The following is a 25044-nucleotide window of genomic DNA, read 5'->3' as shown; positions in this document are numbered from 1 at the left end:
CTAGCAAAATCCTTAGCATTGGAAGAGTGGAGCTAAAATATATGTATTTTACACAATGCATTTATCAGTCTACCAAAATAAAAAAGACAGATGAAATGAAAAAACAATCATTTAATTGTCAATAATAAAATTAAACTAATAATAAAGAGACAAATTATTGTTACTCTGCATTCACACCAAAAGCGGTGAGAGCGTCAACGTAACTGGAAGTCATTAATTTTCAATAGGAGCCAGCAGCAATAAGAGGCACGGCCTTTGCCGGTGTGGGTGTCGAGGAGAGTTGAAATCAAGTCAACTTTATGGTAATGAGCTATGATGCAGTCCGGCGACAAAGCAATGAGAATATCCACCGCTTGAGAGGTATTCCAGAGAACACCGTTCCAACCACATTTGTTCCCAAGAGTTTGAATATTGCGGTCGCTGGATTTCCAATTATTTATTATGTTTTTTTACTGGCACATAGATTAAAAAAAATGTATGTTACTGACAAACTACTGATGTGCATTAATGTAACATTTTTTTCTTTAAAAAAAAAAAACATTTTTAAATAAGTGTGAATCCCATGCCAACTTCAAAGACTAACAATGTCTTATGACATATGAACACTTTGGATAAGTGGATCAAAGCCACGCCACACAAATTAACTTGATCTTTCATTGTAAGAATACGGTTTCATTAAAAAAAAAAGAAAAGCTCCGCATTTGCATTCAATTCTGCAACTGCTAAAATGACAAATATCTGGAGGGAGTGACTCATGCTTGGCCCTGCCCTGGCTCTTACCCTCTCCCACATTGACAGTGTAAGGGCTCTTGGAGATCTGTCCCCCGGCAAAGGTGATGTAAATGATGTGCTGTCCCTCCTGAGTGGGCTTGTAGGTGCATCGGTAGCTGCTGTTGCCTTTATCCTCGACACTGCACTCAACCGTGTCCTTCTTTCCACTGGGGTCCATGATGACCACCTCCACCTCTCCTACTCCAGCACCTAAGAGAGAACAATCTGCTGTTACATAAAGACCATTTTGCCTTTTGGTTTTGTTTTTTAAATAAAATTTTTTTTGTCTGATTTAGAGAAAAAAAAAAAAAGTAAAGTTAAACAATAAATAAAATAAAATGCTTATTTGATCTGTATTTTTAATGTATGGGATTAAAAATACTAGCAAATAAAAGTGTATAAGTAAGCTATTTATTGTTTATTTGGAAACATAAAACACACACAGAGAAACACATTGTGCCCTTATATAGTTTACTTTTTTTTTTCTTTTTTACTTTAAGTGTGCAAAATAAGCAGTATTTAAATAAATGACTAAAAATAAAACGCTCATTTTGCTTATTTGAAACAGTTTTTTACCATATTGAATAACAGTTTATTTGTTTTTATAGTTTATTATTAACAAACATTTAAAAACACTTTTGCGTTTCTTATACAAAATTACTACAATTAAACACTAAAATATGCTTTAAATGTCAAATATCTTTGAGATTCATTAAAAAATAATTAAAACAAGCTTATTTTGTCTGCAAATTATTTATAAGCAATGTGATAAACAAAATAATTTTTAATGATAATAATATTTAATAAATTGCCCTTTAACTTATTCAGATAACTCAATTAAGGTAAATTATTTTGCTTGCTTATTTACCATAGATGTATTGCATTTATTGCCTTTGAAATATAAAGTGCTCATTAAAAATGTAATTCAAATATGATGATGAATATTTATATTAATACATTTATTTAAAAATATTTGATTTATTTTAAGCATCAGCAGCAACCAAAACAAGCCTGTTTTCCCATCTAGACATTCTATTCATGACACACTGAGGGCAAGTACCAGCTGTGTAGACATCAAAGTATGTGGTTTTGTTGGCAATGTTGCCTGCAGGCTCGAGTCCTGGGCCCTGGGCAGTGACCTTGCTGGAGTCTCCCTGAGCCATTCCCACATCCACCTCAAACGGGCTCTTAGAGATGTGTTGCCCTGCAAACAGCACTGTCACCTAGGAAAACACACATAAATCGGTCTATTAAAAAGACAGGCAAGACAGACCTTACGTTAAAAGCCACCAATTCCATTTCAACCCATTCAATCGCTAACTTATACAAACAGTTCTGGGTACCTTGTGTTGTCCAGTGACTTTTGGCACATAGAATACTGAGTAGGTGCGGTTCTTGTCATTGTTGGCTGTGACTTTGGCCTCCTCGCGGTGTCCAGCGGGGTCCTCGACATAAACCAGTACCTCACCCTGACCAGCGCTGATGGTCTCAACAGTGAACACAGCCTTCTTCATCACAACATTACCTGTTGGCTCAATACCTGCACAGCAGAGAGCAATACCCATTAGGCTTCATTTCACAAGAACTTTTAAAACATCAAAAAAAACCTAAAACCGCAAACAAAGCTGTTCAGGGTTTACCTGGTCCATAAGCACGGGCCTTTTTGGGATTGAGTTTGGGCCTCAGAGGGGCACCAGGCTTGAGTTTGGCTTTGGGAAACTGGGACAGGTAAGTCATAACGGAGTGCTCGTCCACATTGGGATCAACGATTTCTTCTGGTGTGATGACCTTAGGAGGAAAGAAGGCATGGGATTTAAGACAAGCCAACCAGAAGTGCATACAACTGGTAAAAATTGTACTAAACAAGAGCTTCAAACTAAGTTTTCAATTAGGAAAACATGTTGTCTCTGAGTCAAGGCCAAGGGGAAGTTTGTGATGAGTGGCAGAACACACGCAAGGAGAAAAAGTCTATCATAGTGATTTCTATCCTGAGGGTGGAAACTAATCTAACCACATGCATAACTGGTGGCACGCAACATGCCAAGTTTGGCACACCAGCAGCACACCATGACAGAAACTTAATCGGGTACTTTCATTACTCATTGGTTGAGAAAGTGATTTGGCTTAGTTCCCTTTTATAATTGCTTAACTTGTTCACAATTTTAATTGTTACCAAAAAAATTAAGTAAATATCAAAAGCACCACTGTATTAGTAAGTGACATCCCGTAATGCATCTGTAATGTACAAAACGGTAGGTGTCGTGATAAAGGTGAATGTCTTTGTGGTTTCACCATGACCTGAATCAGAATGGAAACAAATGCAAAGTCTATGGTTGAAGAACTGAATTAGAAACATGCCTGGTAGGGGCTCGAGAACATTCTGTTCTTTGATTATTCAGGAGTTGAAGAAAATTGAATCAAGTACCTGAGGAACACCGAGCCAGTCATCAGCCTGCTGCATGGCCTCTCTGGCATTGTCCACAGGCTTGGTCTGGTCCCAGGAATCCCAGTCTGGACACAGACCTGCAAACCAAAAAGAATAAACATACATTTGTATCAGCTATTAAGGACTGGGTCATTAACAAGTTTTAACATACAATTTTATATATATATAAATAAAGACTCTTCTGTGTTGGTATTAAGGTTGTGAGATGAAAAATTAAATGTTATATTTTAATTTTGTATTTATTTATTTGGGGTGCAGTTAAGGGCTCATAAGCAAAAACGGTGAATGAAGATCTAAAAGTTTAGTTACAGAGAGCATCCATGGTTAAGAAAAATAAATACACAATTGGATGGGGGGGGGGGGGGGTAAGTAAAGCCCTTTTCAATGCCAGATATTAAGATAAATGTATAACAATGAACATGTCACTTCTGTACACATAACATATTAATACAAGGTATACACAGGGTGTCAATGCCATATTTCCAGTCTCATAACAATAGTTCATCAAGGCCAACAATAATGAATTTTTAAATGAGTTGAGGGTTTAAAAAGTACCATGAAGTGCTTTGAAATGTGCATTTTTTTTTTTATTCGCTGTTTGACCATCTCAAATGAAACTCAAAGAAAGGGTAGGACATCAAGTAGCTCATCCTCTTTAAAAAAAACAGCCAATAGCATTGGGATTTTAATCACAGCTCTGCCAGTGAGATTGCTTGATCACATCAATTAAATGAAAAGCAAATGAGGAGAGTCTTGAAGGGGGCGGGGCATGTCAGACAATAGAGATTTGATTGGTCAAGATTTGATGAGAAACTGGAGTTTGAGGTGATGTAAAGGGAAAAAAAAACGTTGATCCATTTAGGGGAAAAGTAACAAACTACAAGCTTTACATGATTAAATATAGGCTTTTATATCTATTGTCACTATATATGTGTCACTTTTTAGAGCGCGTTCAATTATCGATATCCTTAAGACTAACATCTTTTAAAAAATAATAATAATAATAAAATAACTTTTATTTTAACTTCAATGGACCTATCAAACCCTGAGAACTTCTCAGTACCAATAAACTACATCAGATCCCTGGTTTACCTGGAGCACAACTGTCCACCAGAGCGCCAAGGGCTTTCCCTGACTGCCAATCGCGGCTGAAGTTGGTGATTGGCAGCTCGGGCAGCTTGTTCTGGATCCATCCGAGGAGCCTCTGCTTGGGCGTCTTCTGCTTGCTTTCCTCGCTCTCCTCTTCCTCGTCCCACATGGGCATGGAGATGGAATAATGCAGAATAAGAGTCCATATCAGACCCAGGATCAGCTTCAGGTTACCATCCACTATGGCCTTACTGTCTGTAACACAAAGACAGAGAAAAGAGTTACACACCGATTGCCAAAACACATCCAGTTAAATGAGATTAAATCATCCGAGTTCATCTGTATACCTGGAACAAATCCTTTTAGAACTCAGCACAAGACGGTGCAAAATGTTGATGACCATCTGAGAAGTGGCCAACAAACAAAGAAACGCTTGTATCTGCACTGCATATTTGAAACGTTCAGATTTAAAGCTGGCACAACTTCAGATTCAGAGTGTGGATAGTCATAGTCCAGATCATTGGCATGGTCCCATTTGAGGTACATTTGAGGACATTTCAGTTTTAAATTTGGAGAGCCAGATGATGCCTGATAGACCTTTATTATATGTTCTGCCTAAATAAAGAAGAAAATAGGGAAACAAAATGTAAACCCATCATCTCCTCTACAGTCCCTCCACCCGGTGTTGAAATCTAGATTTGAACACGCTGATCTACACCCTCATACAACACTCTCACTTCCCTTTCTCTTAAACAAGTGCACACGCCCATCCAGCAAGTGGTTATAGGCATCCCAAATTGCAAAGGTCCGATAAAACCATTCATTCAGCCACCACACACTCATTTCCTACAGCGTACTATGTAGTATTTGAGTGGGGTCCAGGCTGAGATGAGAGGATCAAGTGATGCTAGAAAGTGGATAATTGTTTATCGATGGTGGATGTGTAACTTCTGGGTGGATTAGGACAGGGCAGGGCAGTGAAGGGCAGAGCAGCTTCCTGTTTTAACTGAAACATGCTCCACTGATGATGCAGCTAACATTGTAGAGAACAGAAGGCTATTTTAATATAACCAAGGCATTAAGATACTCTTATTAAGGCAAGTCATTATGACTTACTGTTAAAGACATATATGGGATTTAAATGAACTCTTAAACTGACCCTCATATTGTGAACGTTGTATTCATTTTATTCAAGATTAGATTTCAGTTCAGGCAAAAATACTGCCTCTACTCACACACATTTACTAATAAATTATTCAAATCCAAAGTGGTAGCTCTTAATATTTAATGAGCCTGAACTGACGTGAACACTATTAAAAACATAACACCTATATAATTAGGGCTGCACAATCAATCTTCACATTTTTCACATGGCAGAGTGTAGGGGTCAAGTAGGCATCAGAGTTAATTCATCAAAAAAAGCTTGTGTCATTTCAAATCCCCAAGACATTGATCTTCAGACCACAAATTAAAAAGATTTTATATTAAATCCGAGAGCTCTCTCATCCTCCATAGGCAGCAACGGTTGTGAGATGTTGTTCAAAGTTAGTCCAGACATTCTATGTGACTTCAGTGGTTTAACTGTAATCATATGATGCTCCAACAACACTTTTGTGCTGCCAAAAACTAATTAAAATACTTTAAAAGGGACCTATTATACAAAAATCACTTCTATAAGGTGTTTAAACACAGGTGTGTGAAAGCAGTGTGTAAACATAGCAAGCTTCTAATGGTAAATTGTATTTAAGTCCATTTTTTTTTTTTTTTTTACAAAAATCACACTTCATAAAAAACACTTTGATTGACATTCTCCCTTTGTATGCGTCATCAGAGGGGGGGGGGGGGGGGGGAGTCCCGCCCATTATTGATGATCTCTTCCTTATTAGAATAGCCAGCCCTGAGTGAGAAGCAGCCATCAACAATTAAAGTTTTCACCCTACCGGCTGAAGATAATGTCAGCGACTAAGGTGCATTATAAACGAGTTTTAAGATGCACAAGTGAAAACCGGAGTCTTCATAGACTATCTTTTTCTGAGCTACTTTTTTGACATTAAGTTCCTCACAGAGATAAACAGAACTTGTTTTGAATCTGCTGCTATACTGCACAGAGGTTTGTAACTCCACCTTCATGTGAAAAGAGTGCTGGGAGAACAATCTCATATGAATTTAAAGCGACAGTCACCAAAATGGCACAATTTGGATCAAAGCCCAAAAGGGGCAGTTTCAAAGAGTTGTGAATTTTTTTTTGTGGGTTATTTGAGCTGAAACTTTAAACACACTAAGAACTGACACTTATTTAACATCTTGTAAAAAGGGGCATAATTGGACCCCATGTCTCATGTATCATTTAAAGTGCTCATTTACAATAGGCAATACCTTGCTTGCTTGTTGCGCTACTGTCTGGCAAAGCATTGTACTGACCTTAGGAAATGCACAGCCTGACATTGGAGAGAAGATGTAGGCTAAATGAGTTTTATATTTACAGTTTTTTGGCATACTCTTGGAGTTTTGAATGTTTAAAGTTGAACCACTAAAGTCGCATGCAATGTTTTGACAATGAGTTTGAATCCTTTTATGGACTTTGAATGTCTCTGGTCTTTTTGCAGACAAAGGACAGTCAGAGAGATCTCAAGACTAAACTATCTAAATTTGTGTTCTGTAGATGAACGAAGGTCTCGAAGATTGGAAAAACATGAGGGTCATTAATTAACAACAAGATTTTCTTTTTTTGTGTGTGTGACCAACCCTTTAACAAGGACAACAATGTAAAGTTTGACTTTGCATGTTTTTGGCTTTTTACTGTGCAACCTTCCTTCAGGGTTTAACAGAACAAGCAAGTGTTGAAGATAATGAAGCCTCATCTACATTTGATTTTGCAAATTCTTGAACACTCTCCAAAAAACAAAACAGTTTATTTCATAGATTTCTTGTTCTGTTGTTTTTCTCGTCCAAAAAAAAAAAAAAAGTTACCAAAAACAGTTACTTAAAAATTGATCTAATAAAGTAATCTGCTGAAATCATCATCACAATAGGCATACTCACTGTATCAAATATCATTATTTCTGAATATTTCACCCAAACATTTTTAATTTGCTTAACTTCAAGTTGTTCCCCACTTATAGGAGTATTGGATGATATTTATAAAATGATTTAGACATTTTGAAAAATGCTGGTGACCAAAAAGTTACCTTCACCCAATGAAGTCCATAGTAGAGTAAAATATGCAGTAGGGAAGACAATGGCTACAATCAATTCTTTGGTTACCAAAATGTCGTCTAAATGATTTCATTCATGTTAACAAGAAATAAACCCTTGAGGTTAAGGGTTAATAAAATTACTATAAATAAAACTTTAATTTTAGGGTGAACGATGCCTTTTTGATGGAGAGTACATTAATTTCTAAATGAATGCTTTAAAATAGAATAATCTAGCTGGCAGAGCAAAACACTGTCAGAAAGAGGAAAGCAAGCGCTTGATCTGTTCAGAAATAGATTTGTAATGAATGCATTGTATATTGTGAGATCTCACATAACATTGTATCCCCCCGCTGACCCATTGCAGTTATCCAACAGTGCTTGTTTGGCCACGTAAAATAATACATTTCACATTTTTCTCTAGTTCTGGTCTCCTGGTGCGGTTTACAAACCATGAGCCCCCAGAGCCTGTTGGAATTCATCTTTGCTTCTGGCAAAGGTGCAATTGAACCTTCTCTGATCCCTTTATTCATAGACCAAACAAGGGATATGTGCCTCAGCAATGGGGCAATAATATGGAAATTTATGGACCCAATAAAGAAGTGCCATTATGGTTCATGTTGGTAGGGGGAGTTTTAACAATCACCAAATTCTTCCAGAGTCAGTTCAAGTGGAACGGCCCTGTAGACCATGCCAGCTTTATGTGACTCTGATGCATCTTATTCCAACAAGGCATTGGTGGAAAGAAAATATGAGCAGAAAATGCAGTAATGCAAACTATTATGGGAGAATGCTGCAGCCTGATTCACGGTTATTCCAGAAGACAAAAAAAAAAAAAACAAGACTCCACACAAGCTTGTTGGTGCTTGTTTATGGTATTAAAGGCGGACCTTGCAATCTAGCAAGTAAGGGCAGGGCTTTACACACTCTGAGAAGCACAAATCAATCACAAAGTGCATGATTAAAATGATACACAGACATTTTCCTTTAGTGCAGCATATTTTTGGCCTTTAGGGCCTTGGGAGTTGAGCTGCATTTGACAGATCATTTCATATGGTTATATTCACAGAGAAGATCATTATGTGGATTAGAAATGGGCTTAAAATTGGGAGTGTACATAACAATCAGGCTATCTTTTTCTTCTCTGAATCCCCAGCATCAATTCTTACAGGCAGAACAAGCTGTTGTTTGCAGCTCCCACAAATCTGTTGAATGAGTTAAAAAGCAATGCAGGCAAATGGCTCATAATGACTTTTGGGGTAAAGCTGGAATGGGGGTAGGGATGTTTGAATAGAAAGTCTGCAGGTCGATCTTGAGCCCCGGTCAGATAACACAATTTTAATTGTCGGTTACAAAAGTAACTATGTCTGATGATGCAAAAAAAATTATCTTTATAAAATCTCGACTTGTCGTGGGTAACAGATGTGCCAGACTACACGTTCCTTCATGAACAGTCATCACATGACGTCTACGATGAACACTATTTTCCAAAGCAGTCGCAAAGTGATGCTATAACAATATATCGATTTTTTTTTTTATTTAGTGACAGGGCTCGGCAATTACTCCAGTTTTATGGATTAAATTTGAAAGCCATATTTTGGCCCGTTTTTTTATTTTTGCCACCAAGCATTTGATTTGTTGATTATTTACTTCTACCTTGGAATTACACAATCAACACCCTCAATAAGAAACGATCAAAAAATTTAAAACAATAGAAGTCGAGATTTAATTTTCCTATAGTTGAAGAGAGTTAACATCGCAACAGCAATGTTTGGGAACGGGTGGTTAAGTTAGCTTACAATTTTTAGTACAGACAACACCAAAATACATAAGTCATTTAACACCTTCAAAAGAATCGCTGAAAATATTAAAAGTCAAATAAACGAACAAAAAAAAATTAACCACACTAATTAACTATAGCTGCTTCATCCAAGACCACACAATCCCCTTAACCTTGTCTTCATGTGGCGAGTGGGGGTTGAAGGCTGAGACACTGGCCTGATGACGCACTGCACACAATGGCAAACACATGAAACATGACAGGAATCTGTGTTGCTGCTGCTGCTGCATTCCCACCACACACTCCAGGAAACATACACACAGCACACTTACTCCTTTTAAGGACATTTGTGCTCACAGCTCTCCATCAAATTCCCAAAACATGAATCTCATGTCCGACAGAGAAAGCTGGCAGTGAGTAAGTGAAGATAAATCAAAGGAGACAGAGATAGAGATAGGATGACGCAAAGAGGGGGACAGAAGCAGAAAAGAGATGCTGACTAAAATGAGCAACGACAGAATACACAAAAGGACAAAGATAGTCCAATAGCCAAGGAAGAGCCATTGCTGCCCAGTCACTCGATGACTAAACAGACGTATTTCTGCATGAAGGCACCATGACATCATGTCCGATGATCTAACACAAATACAAGCGAGATTAAGAGATAACCAAAGTAAATATTTAGAGGCCATAATGCTTACTTCTCAGAAGAAGGCATTCTTCATGCATTACTAATGGCACATTATAGTAAATGCTGGCCATAAACAGACGGAGGAACAAGACCAATTAAAATATGGGATTTTCAATTTAATAAAACTTCCCATTTTGAAGAATTTTTAAATTCACTTAAAAATATTATAACTTAAGACAAAAATTAAAGATCAACAAAATTTCAGATGTGGAAGAAATAAAAGTTTAAAGTAAAATGTTTAGAAGTAAACAATGTAAAAATTAGGGTGACAAAACTGAAAGGGCACACACTCACCAGATCTAGTGATTGTACTTTGTGTGCACAGCACTTAACTTCTGTTAATTAGATGTATATTTATGATTTCTTGTTAGTGTTTATCTCTCAAAAAAGCATGTAATTATAGAACAGTGTGTACTCTATTGCTAATGTAAATGTGTATTTTAATAATGTAGACAAACAGGGTGGTTACCAGTAACCAGCAATTATATTTAAATACCGATCCCATGTCAGTAAAGCAAACACTGTAAATTAAATATTGAAAATTAATTGACACTGAATCAAAACTATATAAACTAGAGTACAATTGCAAAAATCTAGCCCAACAAATCCTAGAATAATATTTTAACACCATCCAAAGATTATAGGATAAAGGCACTGATGTGCTGGCGATCAGATGAAGGCATCTTTGTAAACAGGCCTGATTGTGGATATGCTTTGCTACCATTCTGCCTCCCTTACTGCTTGCCTGCCAAGCCTGAAACACAACCATTGACTCAGACAATGTTGGCGAACTATGGTCTTCCTGTTTGAGCCTTGTTGGAGCGCTGAGTAATCATCAGTAGTGGATCTGAGCAGAGATTCACTCCCATGACTCACTCTGTCTGGACATGCCAAATACCCTCCGCCGCTCTGACATCAGCCCTCACCCTTGACCCCACACTGCCGAACAACATAACACAACGCAGATGTTTAACACGCAGACGAGGTGGAAAATGTCACAAACTTGGGTTCGATAATTCGCCTAATATCCTTTCATTCACAAAGTTGAGGTCATTTCCAAGCAGTGGGGGTTTCATGTTTGTGTACGTTGGTAGAGGAGGTTTGAGGAAATTGCCCACATTCCAAAAAGGTCTTATCATCGTGGTCAGGACGTCTGGGCACAAACGCAATCAGAGACACAGAAAACTTGACAGGAATGAACCACCCCCCTTCTCACTCCTTGCTCTAATAAGGCTTTTAATTCTTCTGTGAAACACATTATTTATTTATTTTTTTTAAATGTCTGAGAAAGTCATTGGTGTGTTTGTCTGGACTCAAGATATCTTGCGTTCTTTAAAGAGTTGCAAAACACCAAAACACAGTTTTTTTAGATGTTGACAGACATCAATGTCTCATGTTGCTTAAAACACTGTAAGGACACATTTCATTAAAAAAAGAAAAAAAAGAAAAAGAAAAAAAAAGGTGAAATTTAGTTTCGAACATTCGTTCTTTTACTTTGAAAAGAAATTATGAAGCTGCGTGGAGACCATTGTGTAAATTCCAGCGTAAAGATTGGATGTCAAAGTGACATCATTGAGTTTCCAGCATTAATTATGAGAAAAACTGTTTGAACCAATTAGTCAAAAAAAAAAAGTGTGAAAAAACCAATTGTGAAAAAGATGCAAATTCATTAATATGTAGTCTAGCTTCAAAGATGCAAAGGCGCGTATGCTCTAGTGCAGCTTTCGCGCGGTCGCATAGCCCTAGCTGTTGAACGATGCTTGGCACAAGCTTTATGATTGGTCAGCTTGGTAGCTGTGACCAGTGTGGGCAAGACTGAGAGCAGCGAAAACTCGTTGGAGCGAGTCTCAAATACAGTAAAGTAAATCTAGATGGAAACTTTTGTTTTGTGTTCACCTATGATTCAAAGTTGTTGCATGTCTGCCGGTTGCCACCTCTGAATGAGCGAGTTTTAGCTACTTGTACATTAAGGTAGTGTTCAGAAAAAAACAAAACCCCCATGAAGAAACATGACACAGAGGAACATAAACATCTACTTCCTGCTAGCGTTTCGGAAACGTTATCGCAGAGCAACACAAACAGCATGCAGAGGTTTAAATGTAGGACTACGTGCAAGGCAGGTGCCGTGGGTCACGCCGATCACTCTACGCAGAAGTATAAATCAGCCTTTACAGTGTTGAATGAGATGACTGGTTGTGTTGCCAACCGTAGTTCAACCAAGTAGTAGAAAAACTGTTTAGAGACGGGTCATCTGTGTTGCGTTTATAAATGTGGCAACGAAGGTTTTGCTTCCATTTCCCCACTATGAGAGCATAGCTGGCGTGTGGACCTACATTTGTGAATTACAGTGGTCTGCTAACATGCAACAAAAATATGTTTGTAAGAAACATTTTTTACCCCAGAGTTTTTCGCATCTGGAAATGGTGAAATCCGGTTTTGCCACTCTCTTAAGTTTCGGTAAGTGTGTGATCAATGTTCATCGTTTAAATTTCTTCAGTTAGCAAAAGTTAGTTAGTATCGTCAGCAGCATTCTTTCAGTTTTTAAAGACATGTCCAAACATGGTCCCGGAGGGCCAGTGTCCTGTAAAGTTTAGTTCCAACCCCAATCAGACACACCTGAGCTAGCTAATCAAGCTCTTATTAGGCTTTCTAGAAACATCCGTGCAGGTGTGTTGAGGCAAGTTGAAGCTAAAACCTAAGTTGAAGCTGGTGTAACTGAAGTAAAAACAGACCTCTTTCATTTGGTTAAGTACATCAGAGTAAATCTAATTTGGATCATGTAATTATATTGTGAAAATTACTAGAGAATACTGTTACATTTCATTCTTTAGAGATTACACAAATTTGTATAGTCATGTGATGTCATTTTCATGTATGAGCCATTTGTTGAAATACTCACGCTTAATTTGGGCCAGACCCAACTTCAAAGGTCAAATATGCACTTTATACCTGATTTTAAGTGCATTTTTCAACATGTCATGTCCGCATTTGAGTTCAGTGATGATGTTGTTGATGAGAAAAGGAAAGGCATGGATGAAGACAAATTTTACACAACAAAAGGCGAACTTCCCATTTTACCAGCTTCAAGAAAACATTAAGCTGGCATTTCTTTTTAAACAGGGGCCCCGGTTTCCTCAAAGACAAAGACTGTATGGTTCAAAGTTACATATCAGTTTAACACAGAGATAAACTTTTGCCGCAAGGCCTGCCCGCAAATGACAAGAGCTAGTCAGCATGTTTCTTTCTGTCCAACATTTACAGTTTGAAGAACCTAAAATAAGCATGAAAACAACTGTTGCTGCAGGATTTAATGAGAACCATGTGGTACAGAAATGGCTAATTCTACTCATCCCGGGTTTAGTTTTTATTTTTTTAAACAAAGCACTTACAATACACAATTTTAGGAGCATGAACTCAAAGTAAAAGAAAAGGAAGTTTTCTTGCAATGACTTCCAAATGTCCCTCCCTCCTTTCCTCCCTCCTTCTCTTCTCTCTTCTCTCTCTCTGGAAATGTTCCCCTTGGTTTTTTAGCCTTAAAAGGGCAGAAGCAAACTTGATCCTGGCAGGCCACCCATTCCCTTGCACAGGGGTTTCTGATTACAGAGGAGAGGGAGGAGGCGGAGAAAGGAAGAGAAAGACTGAGGGAGGGAAAACTGACTACAGCACAAAACTGCTGCGGTAGTGCTTTTGCAAAACCCCATATTGACAGAGCTGGATTGTCATTTGGCCGAGTAGTTTAGTGGCTGGACGGGTCCCAGTTCCATCAACTTCACCTCAAACAAGAGGCCAGGAGAGTATCAGTTCATATTAAACATGTGATTTTCATTACATCAAAGCCCATAGGGTCTGTTTAGCTGCACACTCCATATCTTCTACAGAAATACAAGGCATTTTAATGCCGACATTAACAAGATCTGGCCATGTTCAACGGCATTTCCATTCATCAGTAGTCCATCTCAAATCTTCAATAAAAGTGGTGAAAAATGACAATCTGATAAGTGTCAATTGTTTTTAATTGTTTCCCTTAAGACATCAGAGATAAAACATCTAGATTTGACAATCCTTTTGAAGAGTCTTACATCAGCGCTGTGATAATACATTCTTCTCTGGGTTGCCGGATCAAGGAAGCGCAATGCAATTATAGCCATTAGGAAACCTCCCCTCCACCCTTCCTTGATCCCACTTGCACTTCTCTTATTTGTCATTCATCCCCATTTGACCCACCTCCATTCTCCCAATATGAACAAGTCATATCCTGTGTAGGAATACTGCAAAAATACCCCACATCTCTGTATTAACTTAATTTGGACTTCCCTTTTATTTGTCCCCTGCACTTCATTGAATAATTGCTCAAAGTGAGCTTCTTCACATAATTTGCACAAGTCAAGCGATGCCTTGGCACATACTCTCCAAATAGCACTGCACAATGATGCATAATTTACAAGCGTATACATTTCCTTTTGACCATTTCTCTTCTGTCGCCAACTAAAATTTGGTAACATTCACATTATTTTTTTCACTCTAATAAATAATAATTGCCATTACGTGCTTGTACAACAACAAAAAACTAATGTACCACTTTAGCTTGACAAGAAGTTCCACCACTACACTGTAAAGAACAAGATAATCAATTAGCCAAGACAAAATGTTTTTTTTTTTTACAACCCAAGTTAAACATGTTCTAACTTTATTTTTAAAGTTACACAAGCGGTTTTATGTCAGTTTAATATAATAAATGAGTAAGTTCAATCAGCTCATAAGGTTAATTTGATTCAGCTTGCAAAGCAACCTTAAAGCAACCATTAATTTTTTTCCAGTGTATCCTAGAGAAGATTGTGAATATTTTAACAGTTTTATAAACGACCAGCTTTTATCAGATTGTGCATCAAGATATGAATTGATAAAAGTTGCTTATAATCTTTTAATTTCATAAAGAGAATTAAGTTTGAAATTTTGCTGGGTCTTTTGGCTCAACTAGCTGATATCCAGAACAACATTTGATCCAATTCTGCTAAAATTTGATTTTGTTTAATGCATTTTAAATATTTCACCAATTTACAGCATCCTTACTGCAACCCGTTTGTCAGTTTACTTCAGTTGCAAAATCTCTTTGCAGTTTGTGGTTTAAATTAATTCCCCAAACCATGGACTGGACTATATAACAGAATAAAACAGACATTCTGTCCACATCAAATCTGCAATGACGGCTACACCCCTGTAGTCACATTCTCTTCTACTCCTCTTTATTCATGGTCCATTTATCCATTTACCTACCTACCTATTTGTCTCTCTCGGTTTGCAAATCACAAGGTTTTTTGTAGAACAGAAAGCACATGGCAGACGTCTTCATGTGGTTTTCGTGCCACTGTTTTGTCTAGCAGAGTGACAACGACCTTAAAAATAACCTTCAATAGATTTACCAGTAGAGTGGAACAACAGAATCGGAGTCACGGAGTCATTCAAGAACCAAATCACCCAATTCTTTTCATTTCTGCAGAAATTTGTTTCTGGTATGACAAATTAGGAATATAAAACAAAACGATCCAACCACATTGTGGTTGGGTAGCGAGACTTTTCATCGGGTGCTTTCCAGTGTGGTGAACAGTGTGAGGGTACACAATCACGCACACATGCCACTGATGCACATCAGAACTAGTGCACTTTATACTGACTTATCTGAGATTGAAACAAACTGCAATTACATGGATGTCCTGTTCAGGAGCACTGGAATGAAGGAGGTTGTGTAAAAGTAGAACTCCACTGATGCCTTGCACAAGAGACCTACCATGAATTTGGATTAATGGATCAAAACGGGCTGCTATAGATGACAAAGTTCAATGACTAACGAAGATATTGGCAGTGTCTCTCACACTGACTAAAAGAAGAAAAGCAATTAATTAAAACAAACTATTATTATTATTTGCTAAGAATTTTAGGAAAAGAAAGATCCTGGTGATCTGATTTTTTTTTTTTTTTGTTTCTTTGTTTGGTTGAGTTTTATTTTCTGCAGCTGAGGTTGTAAAATAATCCGCTGTCATTGTGCCTTGTAATCCGACTTGAGATTATTGGCCTATATATCAACTATCGTCTAAAAATAGAGAGAGACTTACCAGTATATCAGCCAAAACTTCCATATTGGTGCACTTAATCCTTCCAATAACAATATGGAAACAGTCTTTAGCTTTTGCTTTGATTACTTAATTAGAAAAGCTTCATGAGATTAATAAAAAGAATAAAGTAATAAAAGAAAGTTAACAGAGACTAACTTTATTTTTGCTTTCAGTTTTTTTAAATTTCAGGATAAGTTTCGTTCAGGTCTATGAATATTTTCCTTTTTTGATGCTTATAAAATGTGATAAATGAGTAAAGTATCTCCTCGACAACGTCGCCTGAAAAATTGCTGTGCAACATTGCCACAGCACCACTATTCAAATGAACAGAAAATCCTGGCGTAACCAATAAAGCAAGGAAACAACAGGTATTCTCCTTCAACTATGGACTTGTTAAACATTTGCATGCCTCAAATGGAGTTTGAAATCATTTTACTAAGAAAAATAAATATATTCTTAACAAAATTAAAATGCTGCTTTGTGTAATAGACGGTGAAATAGTTAAATGTTTCCAACACTTGCATGCTAGAAGACTTTAAAGTGTTGAATAGGGAAACACTTGAACCTGGAACTCCAGTTCAAGTTCTAATTTTATATCAAGAATTATCGAAATTTGAGCTTACTGAATTAGGGAGGCTCTGAACTGTTGAACAACAGTTTACTGAATTCATTCTATCCAGCACCTTCAGGCACTCACTTCATGACAGCAGAATCAAGTCTTAACCTGCAACTCACTTGGACAAACTTGAAGACAATTACCCTGACCAAAGTCATTATTCTGACTCCATGTGGAATTGATGCATTTAAAAGCACCTCAAGCAAGGTGAGACGATGTGCAAGACATTTGCAGAACATCAAATATTCTTAAGTGCCATAAATATTCTTAAAAACTTATGCTGATTAAAATCAAGATCCGCTATGTCACATTTAAGTACTAACAACAGGCCAGATGAAGAAACCGATTAGAGCGTCTCTAGGCTCCACACTTGAAAGCTTTTTTATGAACCCCACCCAGATGAAGACAGAGATACGAGGCTGTCAGGGAAAGCAGTTCTGCATTCGTATAGACAAGCAAAATATGGGGCCTGTTATGACAGAAACATGCATAACACCATCTGTATGCTTGCTCAACACAAATGCACATTTAAAGATTCATGTTCACAATCTGTTGTTCAAAGGTTAATGCCTTCATTCCAAAAGCAAGAACGTTATAAAAGATCTAAACTATTAAATAATACAATTTTAAAAAATAAATTACATTTTCAGGAAGAAAACTGATATGCATGACAATTGGCTCCATTGGTTGTGCTATGCCATTATTAAAAACATGCAATCACACAATCATGTAAAAGCTAAACTGAGTTTGCTCATATTAACAGTAAGGGATGAAGGAGTTTCTAAATACAAATAGAGCAATCGATGAATGATCCTTGATTGCAACACAACTGAAAGGATGTTTATTCATACCCTCTAGGCGCTGTTGGGAAACTCTTCCATTAAGAGCGGAGCCCTACAGCCATTGGGCTGTGGCACTGCTGAAGAAAACTATACATGTACAATAAAACTGACAGAAAGATTTATCTAGACTGAAAATCTTGAAGCTCAAAAATCTGTTTAAACTTAGTAAATAATTGAAATAAATAATTTGTTAAATGCTCTTGCTTTAGTAAAACTGAACTTTTCAGTCACTGAAGATGGCGGTCATCTTTTACAGGTGGTCAGAAGTAGTTCTTGCTTCCAGTGAGGATCAAGATTGCCTACTCGCATTTAGTTAGGAACTTCACAAATTGCTTAAATCATATATATTTATAAAATGTTGTATTTCCAAGAAAAAAAAGCTGAGTTTGCACTGCTGTAAATTATGGTCTTGTTTATCATTCTTACCGTAAAACGCTTTTATCTAACCTTGCTTTTACTATTAAAATGCAATAGAATACAAAGAACATAGTACATAAAGAAGTCACTGCTTCTCTGAACAGTAACCTGGTCTCATTTTCTTTTGCCATCTGTCATTTTAAAAATGACAAAGCACTGTTGCAAGACCAGCAAAATTGTAAGCTTTAAACTTGTTGCCATTATAAAGACAATGCATGAATTAAATATGTATGGGGGCAATGTGACAATAGGGAGGGACTTAATTGTCCAAGCCAAATGTACTTTATGGTTAAGACGACATTGTAAAAATCGCATCTTCTCTACTTTGCATGTTTATAGAGAGCAATCAGTTTTATAAAAGAGAGAGATTGTGTTTATTGCCATATCAACTATGACTAAAAGAAATAAGACTTGTGAAGCAACAGAGATTCACACTCCACTACTAGTGTCTGAAATGAGCAGTATACTAGAGGGCGTGTCACTGTTAGTCATCAATCAATCACTGAGTGAAGGAAACCGTGTCTGGACATCTCTAACACAAGCAGTGTTGTGTAACTTGATGTTCTAATTCCTCAGTTAAAACGTTGACACCCAAATATACAACCATAGTGAGCTACACAGCTGTGGTCCTCATGAGGGAAAGGCGTGTCCTCCAGGATCGATATTTCTACTCTGGGCGACAGGCCTGGTGAACGCCAAGTTCACGGATAATTTGTATGATATCAAGCCGCAAAAGAATCAAATTAAAATGCAAAAATACACGAGAATAGCAGAGAAAAGTTTCACTAAAATAAGTTAACTTTTACCAAACTGTTAAACGCTATTTTAGTTTTCATCTCTAGCACTCAGATTGGGTTAAAACAGCATAAAGTGTCCGCCACGATGTCTGCTGCTGTTGTACTTTACGACATTTGGGGCTGGACTTGAAACTTGAATGGAGCGACTGTGGTTCCTCAAGTCTTTGTCAGATTCTCAACTGCAAATTCGACTAAAGCAACATCTTATTTTCACCACAGTTCTCATGTGCAACAAAGTTACAAAAAGTCTACAGAACACGTGCAGCTTGTGAAGCGGTACAAAAGTGCACCAAACAATCCGTGGCCACAGAGGCCTTCATTTCCATCACTCTATCCCGTTATTTTGTGGCCTGCGTGAAATTCCATATTCTATTTGTTAGGTATTTAACAGTCAGAACATACATTGTGTAACAACCTCCAAACACACATTATATCTATCATACCTTAAGCCATATTTAAAAAGTGAAATGTAAACAAAAAACTAAATTGCAGTAAAAAATGACATACCAATGGAGACCAGCTTGATGTTTTCAATGTCCAGGAACTCCAGCGCCACGGAGACGTTCTCCAGCTGCATCTGTCTGAAGGTAGGGCGCTGGTTGTACTTGCGGAACATCTTCTTCTGGCTGAGCACCTCCAGAAGCGCGATCAGCCGGAGCCCGTCGCTCAGGTCCGTCTGCAGGTTCGCTATGCGCTTGTTGACACATTTCAGATGCTCGTTGCACCAACGCGTGAATGTATTTTGCTGGATTTTCTTCCATGGCGCGTCCTCGGCGAGATCTTTCTCTGTAGCGGGCATGTCGGCGTCCTTGTCCGGGGAGAGAGAAGCGTTGGATAGGGGAGCGGCGGCGCTCGACTGGTGGGGGCGTGTGTGTTGACTCATTTTTATCGACTCGGGTCTCCTGCACTAATTCGCTGTCTCGCTTTTTGGGTGGAGTCTTGAGAAACTGCAATTCGGGTGCTCTTCTTTTCAAAGTTATGTGACTAGAAGGGGAAACAAAGATTGACCAAAAATCAGTCTTGAAGATGCAGTTTCTTATCAGTTATTATAAAAATTAGATACGTGAGCTTTTAAAAACAAACGTTGTTTCTATAAACATTTTTTTTGTATTTAAAAACTACTGAAAGAGTCTGTTATTCATTTAGTTATTTTATATGCAAATAACTGAAATAAAAACAGCACAGAAGCAACACTGACTCAATGTATATCTATTTGTGTGTAGGCCTACACTCAAGTATTGTTGAGTTTAAGTTTAAGTGTCATGTGCAATAAAAAACACAAAAACACAAAAATCAAAAAAAATGTCAGTAGCTTAAATAGCATGTGGTGGGCAGAAAATGAATTACTGGTTACAATTTCATTCATTCATTTTCCTTCGGCTTAGTCCCTTTATACATCGCCACAGCGGAATGAACCGCCCTGATTAAAAATTTCATAACATAATTGAAGCTATAATTTAATCCCAATATTGATCTAATAATGTCAAATTAAAACAAAACAGCAAAGATATTCTATTAATTTACCTACATGTCATGTGACCATTGACAGAAATTGTACCATCGTTTTACCATTTTACCAAAACCTCAAGATGAAAGATCAAACATACCAAACATTAATACGGTGCATTTGTTAAAACAGCAATGACATAATACAGCCAAAGACATCCAGGCTTTAAACTGAAAATAATTAGGGAGTATACCTTTAAAATTTTGATCCCTATAAAGTAGATTTGTTTGGTCTCCTTATGAAAATTTTGAATTGTTCCATACAGTTAAAGTCAGAACAATAAGCCCCTCTAAATTATTAGCCTTTCTGTTTATTTTTTTCTCCAATTACTGTTTAACGGAGAGAAGATTTTTTTAAACTCATTTCTGAACACAATAGTTTTAATAACTCATCTCTAATAACTGATTTTTTTTTATCTTTGCCATGATGTTAGCACATAATATTTGACTAGATGTTTTAAAAGACATTTCTATACAGCTTAAAGTGACATTTAAAGTCTTAACTAGGATAATTAGGTTAACTAGGCAGGTTAGGGTAATTAGACAAGTTATTGTATATTGATGGTTTGTTCTCTAGACTATCGAAAAAATATATAGCTTTAAGGGATTAATAATTTTGACCTTAAAATGGCTAAAAATCAACTTTAAAAACAGCTTTTATTCTAGCTGAAATAAAACAAATAAGACTTTCTCCCGAAGAAAAAATATTACCAGACATGATAATGACTGAAAAAGGATGAAAATTTCTTTGTGCTGTTAAACATAATTTGGGCAATATTTAAAAAAGAAAAAAAAATCAAAGGTGGTGCTAATAATTCTGACTTTAACTGTACATAATGTAACAATTACAAGTACAAGATAATTTTAATCTGATACTGTAATGCAGATGTAATCAATAATTATTCATAGATATTAATCCTGTTCTTGTTAAAAGAAAATAATACTGGTTTGAAATCCATACTGAATTATTGATGTATTCAAAAAGTGCAGTACAGACTAAACTAAAGCAAATGTTCTCTGCCATATTTATGACTTGATGTAATGCAACTAATTATGAAAAAATGCACTGCTGCTGGACATACTGTCCAAATATCTTAAGGGAAAATTGACACTAGATGAGTAGAAAGGTGAAACTATGTCTAAAGAGGTGTTTAAATACCCAAGGTGTGCATATACAAATCTTGGCATCCTCCATTTCCATCCTCCCTGCACCCATTTTGCAGGAGAAAGTTACCAAATAGAACAATTTAGAGCTGCATTAATTCAGCATCTGACTAAATAAGGCAACTGGGCCAAAACAGTGTGTGAGGACGCAGTCCAAAAAGAATGTTTCCCTTTTGAGCTTTTTTCACATTTGTCTCTCCAGGAGAATCTGTGGAATGCCCTGCATGTAATGAACCACCGATGCCCCCCTGACCCGCTCTCCAAAACCCCACCCCCATGATAAAACATCCACATAACCACACTTAACATGTTAAACCCTCGCTCTAATTCTCTGTCTCATTCAGATTTACTTACAGAAAACATGATATTTAAAAAAAAGAGCAAAAAGATGAGCAGGCTAGAGTTTTACACTACAGTCTCACAACAAAACATAAAATCAATATCATGACGGAATATTCACGACTAGTTCTTGCAATATATAACCCAAAACCACTAATGCACTATTGTTTCTCAAATCTCATGTGAAATTATATTGTCCACAACCCAGTCCAACTGTAAATAGGCCAGTTGCTCAGAAACAAAGGAAGAACAAACAAGCATTCAGAACATGCCAGTATCCTACAGCTGTGCCCATGTTGTGTTCTGGCGTCATCTGCAGGAGATGTGAAGCATGACATGCTGGTTTTACGTTTTTTTACTTAAAGATAGCTTAGCTAGTAAAAATTGAAGAGCATTTCAAGTTCCGTTTATCATCAGATGAACAGAAATCGTCTGAATTAGCAGGTTCTGTAGTTTATTTTATTTTAAACGAATAACACTAAAAAACAGAAGTGGCAAACCTAACTAATAAGTAAAAAAAGCAGTCACTGAGGAATCAGGAGACCCCAATCTGATATTGATGAAACAGATTTGGCAATCAAATAGTCAATCAATAAACAAGGATTTACATCACATAAACCAATGGTGACATGGAAAATAAAATCCAAATTAATAGATGGAGAGAGTGCTAAATAAGGGTTATAAAAGGCAAAAAAGAGCACATATTTGGTGGGCTGGCCGCCCCCAAATCACAGAAGTCAGCCCCTGCTTTCCAGGAAGAGTCAGGGATGGTTTTACCCTATTCTTAATTACACAAAGGTTGCACAAAAAGTGTTTTTCTAATTTGCTTATTTTAGAAAAAAAATGTTCTAATATGTAGCAGCCAAATATAATAATATGTTAAGGTTTAAGACACATAGTTGAAAGGAACACTGAGCTAAACTCTCTAATCTTCCTTAAGACAGAAGACTACTAACTCACTGCATCTGACAACAGTGAATTTATCTGGATATCTGGGAGAAGGCAATTAGTTACATTTAAGTAGTTTTATATCATCAAAACATGATCTCTACATAAGAATATGTTTAACATTAAACATACGTTAGTGTATATGTTTTCAAACATGAGATAAAATTGAGATAATTGAAATAATTTAACTTTGAACACTGAGTTCATTTGAGGACAGATACTAGTCAGGATGGAGAAGTGATGTTGGCATGTGACACTTCAACTCAGTCACGCTCATGTGGTTTACCCACATACTGGCTGTTAACCGCAAAGGCTGAAGTGCATCTCATCTGCATCAGTGAAAAGCACAGATTACACTGAGCAGGAGCATGGCATGATGGGTACTTTTGTAAAAAAGAGTTTCATTCTTGTGCATCAACAGGATGTGGCTTTGCAAGTACTGCAGTATGTACAGAAATTAAATAAAAAATAGATGCTAAACTCTTTTGTATATTATTCAAAAAATTAAATTAATTATAAGACTGCAAGAGGTAAGATACTTTCCTTCTGTTTACGTGTAGCAATTAATTTAAGCATATACCTTAACTTCACATTTTGACCACTGTTGCCCTGGAAAAAAAGACAGTCTTTTGCGTATGGGCTGACTAAAAGTGGGGCATGTTGCCACATCATATTATATAATATTTTTTAATTACTCATCAAAAAAAATCCATCAATTTTACTCTTATCTAATTTTATCTACTTTTTAAATGATGGGTAAATAGCCATTTTATTAAGTGTAACAGATATATTTCTGCAAAAATGAAACAACACACTTATTTTCTGAACTGTCTTTTAAAAAAATAATGCAATAATTGATCGTACTAAATTTCATTATGTTTTTAATGATTAAATATTTCTTGCAGACAAATGGGGAAGGTGAAAGAAAACGACAACGTAAAGAGATGTAAAATTATCAATGTAACAATTACTAATATTACTGCAAAATCAATTTGAAGGCTAGTTTAGAACCATATTTATGAAATAAGTAGCTATACACATATCAAAAACTAGATTAAACAGACACTCAATTTGACATTTTACTCAAAACATATCAATTGTGACAACATACTCTCATTTTTTTTTTTAATAGTGCGCGATTTTACTGCAAAACCCAGTGTTACACATATCTTGTCATCCAGGTGAGGTCGCGATGGTCGCGATGTTGCATGCAAGCTTCTCCTTGATCATGGGGGGGCGCGCGCAACTGTAACATCAAAGGATGAAGACGCGCGGACCTTTCCATATTTTCCCTTATTTGGTGAGGAGGCCTAAATAAGATTACTAAGTGATGAAATCCTCCGCAGAGATTTAATGTCGTCAATGACAGCATAATATGCAGTATTAATTAAATACGTATACATTTTGGCATACAGACAAACCCAATAATGTCCATAAAAATGTATTTACGCCTACTGTATATTGTGTTATATAAAATATTGTTAGCTTGTTTTGTTTTATCTTAGTCTCATAGGTACTCAACAACAGGTTACTGGACTTAAAAGAGCCTACGCTGTACATGACATGCAGTTATTCAGCATATACTGCACGCGGAACACCCAAACCGCTACTTAAACATGCGCAGAACACAATACGTTATGTTTTGAAAGTTTGCGTCATTGTGATTTTTTAAATTTTTAACCCTTTTCAGTTTAGCTTTGACTGCAAAACCGAACAAAACGTAGGCTGCTCGTTACACCAGCACTTAATGCAAGACAAAACATGCCTCGCAGCTTTTAATAGAGGTTTGATTTGCAACTTTGATGAACAGACGTGAACTTACTTTTTGCTGCTTGTCTTGAAGTATACCTCTTACGTCGCTGTGTCTCTTCTGGGTTTGCGTGTGGCACGGGCAGCAGAGAGTGAACTTCACTGTCCCACAGAGCAGAAACCTCACTGCACGACCCTCCCGGACCGGACGAGTGTCCCTGGAGGAAAGGCTTGTTCGCTGAACTCGAGAAAAACACTAGAGACACCCCTTAGTCTTTTCTGCCTCCTTCTGTCCTCTGTGGTCTTAATGCGAGAACCTTAATTGGTAAAGTATCAAAGAGGGGGGTTTACTCTTCTGCTGGAGCTGACGTGATACCGGCGGCCGCGCCTTCGGATTGTAAAGGTATGATGTCACCCTGTTCTGTATCTGCTCCTCCATCTGCTGCTGCTGATGCCTGAACACGGCTGCTGCTCGACAAAGAGCTGCAGATATTAAACTAATAATATACATGCAATGTAGTTTTACATCGTCTAACAAAACAATTCCTACAGACTCTTTACTCTCTGTTGTCTTTTGTTTCTTTT

General features: G+C 37.1%; 1 protein-coding gene across 4 annotated transcripts in view; it reads right to left on the bottom strand.

Moving 5' to 3' along the window:
- Positions 1-24786, bottom strand: part of flna (filamin A, alpha (actin binding protein 280)) — a 55031-nt gene extending 30245 nt beyond the window's left edge. For all 4 annotated transcript variants that reach the window (XM_087306871.1, XM_087306873.1, XM_087306872.1 and 1 more), the window contains exons 1-8: positions 24533-24786; positions 19261-19737; positions 4310-4561; positions 3197-3294; positions 2412-2559; positions 2115-2311; positions 1832-1994; positions 781-981 (exon numbers count right to left, since the gene is read on the bottom strand). In XM_087306871.1, the coding sequence (XP_087162997.1) occupies positions 781-981; positions 1832-1994; positions 2115-2311; positions 2412-2559; positions 3197-3294; positions 4310-4561; positions 19261-19636 (1435 nt within the window). In that variant the 5' untranslated portion in view covers positions 19637-19737; positions 24533-24786. The remainder of the gene's footprint in view (positions 1-780; positions 982-1831; positions 1995-2114; positions 2312-2411; positions 2560-3196; positions 3295-4309; positions 4562-19260; positions 19738-24532) is intronic.
- Positions 24787-25044: the final 258 nt, after the last annotated feature.

Source organism: Danio rerio, chromosome 23 (genome assembly GCF_052040795.2).
Source record: "Danio rerio strain M-AB ecotype USA chromosome 23, GRCz13ab, whole genome shotgun sequence".
Taxonomy (NCBI): Eukaryota; Metazoa; Chordata; class Actinopteri; order Cypriniformes; family Danionidae; genus Danio; species Danio rerio.
The sequence above is the reverse complement of the archived record's forward strand: the minus strand, read 5'-3'. Positions and strand labels throughout refer to the sequence as shown.